Below are 6,439 nucleotides of genomic sequence, written 5' to 3'. Positions count from 1 at the left end.
TGCCAACATCTGCCACACTTTCCCCTTTTCAAGAGCCTTTCTTTCCCTCTTGAAAAGTGCAGGAACAGATGTTAAAAGTTGTTTTCTTTCTCCAGGCTGTAAAATGTAGACAAATAGCAAAAAAGAAAACTCCAAGCAGTGCTGACCCCTTTCTCTTTCCTTCTTTTTTTTTTTTTTTCCGAAAACCCAGGAAAAAAGGGAGGCTTTGTTTATGAAGGAGAATCCCCTTTTCAGTGAAACCTCGCAGTGAGTGATGCAAAAGGAAAGCGGGAATTTGCAGAAAGCTCCTTTTAATGCTCATTTGCATTGGCCTGTTGGGTCCCTACAATCCCCGGCACAGATGTCAGCCTTCCCCGAAGCCAGAGCCGCTCTCCCGCGCGTGTGCCCCCGCCTCCGGAATAAAGGTCTTTGCCCTGACTGAGAGGTGTAAAATAACTGTTTACAGCAAAAGCTGCTCTTCTTTTTCACTGCAGTGCTGTCTTACAAATGAGCCTTGAAATGAGCTCACTCGGAGCAGATGCCAGCAGGCAAGCCAAGGCTCTTGCCCTGCTGAGGCAGGGGGCTCAGCTGCCCCTCATGGGCTGGGCATGACCACGGCTGTGCCCTGGGAGCCACCACACTGTTCTTGGTCCGCCGTCTCACCACCAGCACCCTCCTGCCCACTTGATTTGTGGAAACTGCTTTGCCAGGGTAGCTTGCATGTGACCCTCTGGCAGAGCACCCTCCTCGCCCAGGAGTGCCGCAGCACCTCCGGGTTGAGGAAAGCAGAAGGGAGGGTAAGGCAGAAGGAGCAAGCCCAGGCCAAAGATGAAAGGGAGGGCAAGGGAGGAGATGCCACCACCATAGAGACCAGAGAGACCTGCTTCCCTGGGGGCTAGCCAGATCCTGGGCCACTAGCATGTGGGGCACACAGAGCACCCTGCAGCCGTGCCCAGCCAGGGAGGGATGCTAGTGGACACAGGGTGTGCTTTGCAGAGCTTTTAGGCAATTCTGCATTTGCTGACACCTCTGTGATGCTCAGTTGGACCAAGAGCCAAGGTGGTCCCAGGCTTCCCCTGAGGGAGGGTGCCTCTTTCTGCTCAAGGTGCTGGTGGAAAGGTGTCTGCAGGGGAATGGTGTAGTTCTCATCTTCCCCACCTGCCGTCAGAGTCAAACGCAGCTAGAAGCCGTGTGCCTCAGCGACCGGCAGGTGCTTCCAGCCTTTGAGCACCCAGGAAACTGCAGAGTCAGGGCTGCGCCCACTTTGTGCCGCCCTGCTCCAGCCTACCCACTGCCTCTTTCATGTTGAGCTGCTGGAGTCCTGGGGCAACATGGATGGCTCAACTATGCCTTTTATAAATACCACCAATGCTCTCCTTCCCCCAGTGGGCTGGAAAAAGCTTAAACAAACCAAAGGAGTCTACTCATGAGAAGCCAGGGCTGGCTGACGTGAGGGGCTCCCACATGGGGCAGTGTGACCTCCTTTCACTGCTTGTGTAGGGATGCACTTGAGATAAGGAGCCCATCCCTGTTCCCTTTACCTGGCACAAAGGACAAGTTATTAGTCTTCCCCTACCAAATCCTTCTCTCCCAGCGCAAAAATCACACCAGCCTGCCTCGGCCCTTGCCAAGTAGGGCGCTTATAAAACCAAGCAACTGTACCCCAGCTCTATATCTGACCGACAAACAACCTCTGCCTGTAAGATACCATGTCTGGGGACACATTTTCATGATCAGCTCAGGCAGCAGGGTGTACAGACCTGCCTCTAGTATGTTTGCATTTACACACAGGCAAACACACGCTCACACGGCATTTAAGCAAGGGATGCAATGTTCTTGCTTTTATCTCTGGGGTACATCCCCACCCATGGCTGGAGAAGAGGAAAGAGGGCTCTGCAGCCACACTAGGAAATCCTACAAGTGGGCTGGGACAGCTTGCAGCGCTTCTGAACCAGTGCGGCTGCTTCCTCTCCATTTCAAAAGGTGACGCATTTGACACTAACCCAAAGGGCTCCACCTGAGGGACTCAACAGGACACTGCCAAATCCTGCTCATTAGCAAAGCATCCGTCAGAAAGCAAAAGCACAGCCATGAAAAAAAAAGCCTTCGTACTCCTCCCAGACCAGGCAGGAGTGAGGAAGCATGAAAGTGCATTCCCACCCTGTGCCCAGTCTCCTCCAAAGGCCCATCTGCTTCTGCACTAGCATTTCAGAGGGGCGAACTGAAAAATACCCTTCCCCCAGAACCCCTGCAATTCCTTGCAGCACAGGGGAAAAATCAAAGAAGTAAAAATCCCACAGAACTAACCCACCTCTAGGTTTGTTTGTATCTGCAATGGCCTGCGAGTTTAATACTCATTCTACACAGCAACCAAAACCAAAAGTAGCCTCTTCCCTACAGCCAGCCATGTGCAATGGAGAATTCAGGTTCCCAAGAAGTAAATAAAGTTCCTGTGTTTTCTCTAGAGGGGTTCTGTGATGGAAACAATGTGCGTACAGGTGTCTGCTGGCAACAGGTTTTAATCCATCATCATTACCTTGTAATAATAATTCCTGGGAGCAGGAACTCCCAGCTCAAGTATGGTATTATTAAATTAAAAGACTGCTTCAAAGACGTAAAACTTCCGGGGCTGGGGCTAGCAGGTAGGAAGAGGCATCGCTTCAGGAAGATGGAAGGGGAAAATGGGGGAGTAGGAGGCATTTTCCCAGGTGTAACTCAACCACTTCCTGGCCATTGTTTCCCTTCCTGGGAATATGTGCAAACTGAACGGGGAGCTGTGCAAGCTGCTCAGTGCCCATTTTCCTTCCCTTCTTCCCTAACAAAGGATCTTGGCGTTGGAGGCTGGACATCTGTCGCTTTTGGGGGGGTCGGCATGGCCATTGAAAAGAAACAGTGACCTGTCAGCTTTGATTGATGGCCACAAACCTCCAGGCACAACCCTCGTGTGGGAAAAGCAGTCCCACCAAGGCAAGTCCCCTTTCACATGCTAATTCTGAGTTATAAATACAGCCAGGGAGCAGCAGAGCAGCAAAGAGCCCACTGGGACAGGGAGCGACCCGCTGCCCGCGTGTCCTTTCCCATCCCATCCTCCCGGTGCCCGAGGTGGGCAGCCTGGACTGCAATGACCGCCACAGCCACTGCCAGCGGCACCCACAAGCTCACCAGCACCAAGGAGGAGAGGAAGGTAGGTGCCCCTCATGCTGCTGCACCCACGTGTGCCCCACAGTAGCCCCACGTGCAGCACGGGAATGATGAGTGCCAGGGCTGCAGGCATTGCTTCTTGGAAGGAGAAAGAGAACAACTTTTTCCTCATAAGCATAAAGATGCTTTCTCTGCATTTAAGCCATGTGGGTGACTTAGAAAGGTTTCTCTCTGTTTCATTTGAGTAAATGCTGCTTAAAATGAGTGGAACTGAGAGAATTGAGAGCTGATACCATCTACGGGGCAGGCCCTTACCAGAGCCAGAGACAGCACACTCTCCATCCATAGCTTGTCCCTGCCGAGCACCACGTCTCCTCGCGCTGGCTTCACACAGGGGCTGGGGCTCTCTGCCCGCGCTGGACTGCAGCAAAGAGAGTAAGAAAAATTATCAACTGCAATTTGTCATTCTCCTCCTTTTCCCTGCCAGTTAAGAAAACCCCTCATTGAGCGGAAGCGAAGAGAAAGGATCAATAACTGCTTGGACCAGCTGAAGGAAACTGTTGTGGGTGCATTTCATCTGGATGTAAGTGCTCCTTTCCATGCAGCTTTTTGTCCTATTGCTGGTGGGGGATTGGGGTGGGGTGTCTATCTCTTTTGAGAAACTCAGCATGGTACAATCCCTTCGTTGCCTCTCACTCGTTGCCACGCTCTTTCTTTATCAGCAGTCTAAGCTGGAAAAAGCAGACATCCTGGAAATGACGGTGAAGCACCTCCAGAACATCCAGAGCAGCAAGCTGATGGGTGAGTGCCTGGTTCCCACCCTGCGAGTGCGGGCAGTGCCACGGCAGGAGAGTGCCAGCAAGTTTCATCCACGGGCAGCTGGGTAAAAGCATCTTTCAAACCTGCTGAGGCCCGGGCTGCTGCTGGGCTTTGGCTTTCTCCACTAGATGGGGAGATGGAGCTGGGCACTGGTTAAGCCAGGGCAGGATTTTCCCTTCCAGATTCGCTTTCTGGTTTTCATCCTGGCTTTGCCTTTGGCGGTGGGCAGGAGGAAGCGGGGACTGCTGCCCTGCATCGCCTTCCCCCTGCACCCTGCAAACGGTTCCCCTTGCAGTAAAGCTCAGGCTGCCTCACCAGAACCTGTTGAATGCTGTGCAGGGGCACCACGAGGCAGCTTTTACTCACTCACCAGCTCCCCTTGTCTCCTCTCCAACGCAGCTGACTCCAAGGTGGGCCTGGAAGCCCAGCAGCGGTACAGCACTGGGTACATCCAGTGCATGCACGAGGTGCACAACCTCCTCCTCACCTGCGAGTGGATGGACAAAACCCTTGGCGCCCGCCTTCTGAACCACCTGCTGAAATCCTTACCCAGGTCTCGAGAAGACACCTGCAAAGCAGCATTGAGGTCTTCCAGCCCGTCTCAGCAGCCTCTCCTCACACCAAAAAGCCCCGTAAGGCCTAAGGGGAGTACTCGGGATGTGAACCCATCACAGGAGGACTTCTGCCCTGTGGAGAACAAGCAGGCTTCAAAAAATCCCTTCCAGCTGCCATCACTGTCAGTTTTCAGCCAGGCAGATGCTGTACCTCCTAGACAGGTTCTGCAGCCAAATTTTTCCCATAACAACCCTCGAATGGGGTCATTAGATATGTGGAGACCATGGTAAAGTGTATTGTAAAATGTTTCTCCTAACTTTAGACACTCTCATGTATGTATCTTATAGATATGTTTCTTTAAACACTCATGGAGCCAATCTGCTCCTGTAGTGTTTTGAAGACCAGGGTACTTCAAGCGAAGTAAACCTATGTGTAGCCTGCATTGTAGAAGGCTGCTATTATTTTTTATTTATTTAATACATCTAAATTATTGTATAGCATCCTCTCATGCGCTCTAGTGTATATTAATTGTATAGCTTTCTTGTCTTACATTCTTAAAGTAATTAACTTCCGATTAATAAAGATACAAGACAACAAGCAATGCCTCTCTCCAGCATCAAGCTCACCTCTCAGATCTCACGTATGCCACTGAGATCACTTTGTTGCATAAAGGGGTAAATAGCCGATCTCTTCTGCTTTTTATTTCATTATTATCCCCGTGCAGCTGTAGGATATTCTGGTTCTGATTCCCATAAAAATGCTGTAGTGATGAGAAAGATAAGAGAAAAAGAGAGAGACTTGGTCTGGACTTTTGAGGCTGTTTAGCACAGCTCCCTAGGTTGCTCGCTCTGGCAGTGCTGTTCACAGCCACCTGGACACCTTGGTGTTGCTGTCAAACCCATGAGCTATCTGTACATACACGTGGAACACAATTCTATGTTGGGATTGTTTTTTTGTTTCCATAACTAAAAGTTCTAAATAAACTTTTGGAAGATAAGGATTGATATTTCTCCCAGCTTTGTCCTGTCTACTCCGACTAAACAGTGCTTGGGAGCCTGCTTTGGTTTTCTGCTTTCAGAAATGTTTCTTTTCCTGAATGCAGTTGAAAGAGACGGTTTGGCTTTGTCCCTGATGCTTTATAGAAAAAGTTGTGTGTGCCCCACAGACTCACACAGAGACAGAGACAGAGACAGTAACACTTAAAAAGTTATGGAAGAACTCAGGAGCTGGTTTTTTAGCCTGGATCAATGCTTTGGCTTTTACTTTTACAGGATTTGCAGAGGGAACCTAAAGGGCAGAAGGTAAAACATCCTGCAAATTGGACCAAGGAGACTGTGACAAATCTGCTGGACTTGTTGGCAACATTTGGTCCCAGTCTTTCATCTCAAAGGCATTTAAAAGTTCCTCACAGTTCAAATAAAAGAGCAAGAAGCCCTTAAACAAACACTGTGCATAGGAAGTAATGGCCCTGTGCTTCAGAGGGGCTCATTATGCAGCGAGATCCCTTTGATGGGAAGGGTGAAAAGCATCACCTCTGGGGTTAGCATCCTCTCCATGAAGTTCTGCCTTTTGTCCAGCCCTCTTGCAAAGCCATTAAAAGGGGTGGCAGAAGGATGACAGGAGGACCAGCTGGTCTACACATGGCTGTGGAGGCACGGCAGGTTTCTTCAGCCACAGGGGCAGAAGGCAGGTAAAGACACAGATTGTACAGATCTTACTGCAGCCTCCATTTCCACCCTCTACCTGAAAGTCAGGACGTTGCCCTTTTCTGATGGGAACCACTGGAATGACCACCAACAAAGAAAATACATCCAAACCATCCCATCACAAAAGTACAGGTGAGGGCCAGCCTGAGCACAGAGCTGCACAGCAAAGCACACACAAAACTCACCGGCAGGGAAAACGTCCAGACAATGCAAAGCACAGAATCCTGGAGAGGAAAGGC

General features: G+C 50.4%; 1 protein-coding gene across 1 annotated transcript; it reads left to right on the top strand.

Annotated features, from left to right (window-relative positions):
* The first annotated feature begins 3,100 nt into the window (after positions 1 to 3,100).
* LOC104067430 (transcription cofactor HES-6) lies at positions 3,101 to 4,784 on the top strand. The gene is made up of 4 exons (XM_054074811.1): positions 3,101 to 3,163; positions 3,608 to 3,703; positions 3,843 to 3,921; positions 4,339 to 4,784. The coding sequence occupies exons 1-4, from the start codon at positions 3,101 to 3,103 to the stop codon at positions 4,782 to 4,784; spliced, it is 684 nt and encodes a 227-aa protein (XP_053930786.1).
* Positions 4,785 to 6,439: the final 1,655 nt, after the last annotated feature.

The sequence above is a fragment of the Cuculus canorus genome, chromosome 9 (assembly GCF_017976375.1).
Source record: "Cuculus canorus isolate bCucCan1 chromosome 9, bCucCan1.pri, whole genome shotgun sequence".
NCBI classification, from domain to species: Eukaryota; Metazoa; Chordata; class Aves; order Cuculiformes; family Cuculidae; genus Cuculus; species Cuculus canorus.
This window is presented reverse-complemented; position numbering and strand designations above follow the sequence as displayed.

What these genes read in the sequence shown, in the direction of transcription:
- LOC104067430 (XM_054074811.1), top strand. Translation starts at nt 3,101, where the DNA reads ATGACCGCCACAGCCACTGCCAGCGGCACCCACAAGCTCACCAGCACC. An exon ending in GCACCAAGGAGGAGAGGAAG is followed by an intron (nt 3,164 to 3,607) that starts GTAGGTGCCCCT and finishes TTTCCCTGCCAG; the next exon opens with TTAAGAAAACCCCTCATTGA. An exon ending in TGGGTGCATTTCATCTGGAT is followed by an intron (nt 3,704 to 3,842) that starts GTAAGTGCTCCT and finishes TTTCTTTATCAG; the next exon opens with CAGTCTAAGCTGGAAAAAGC.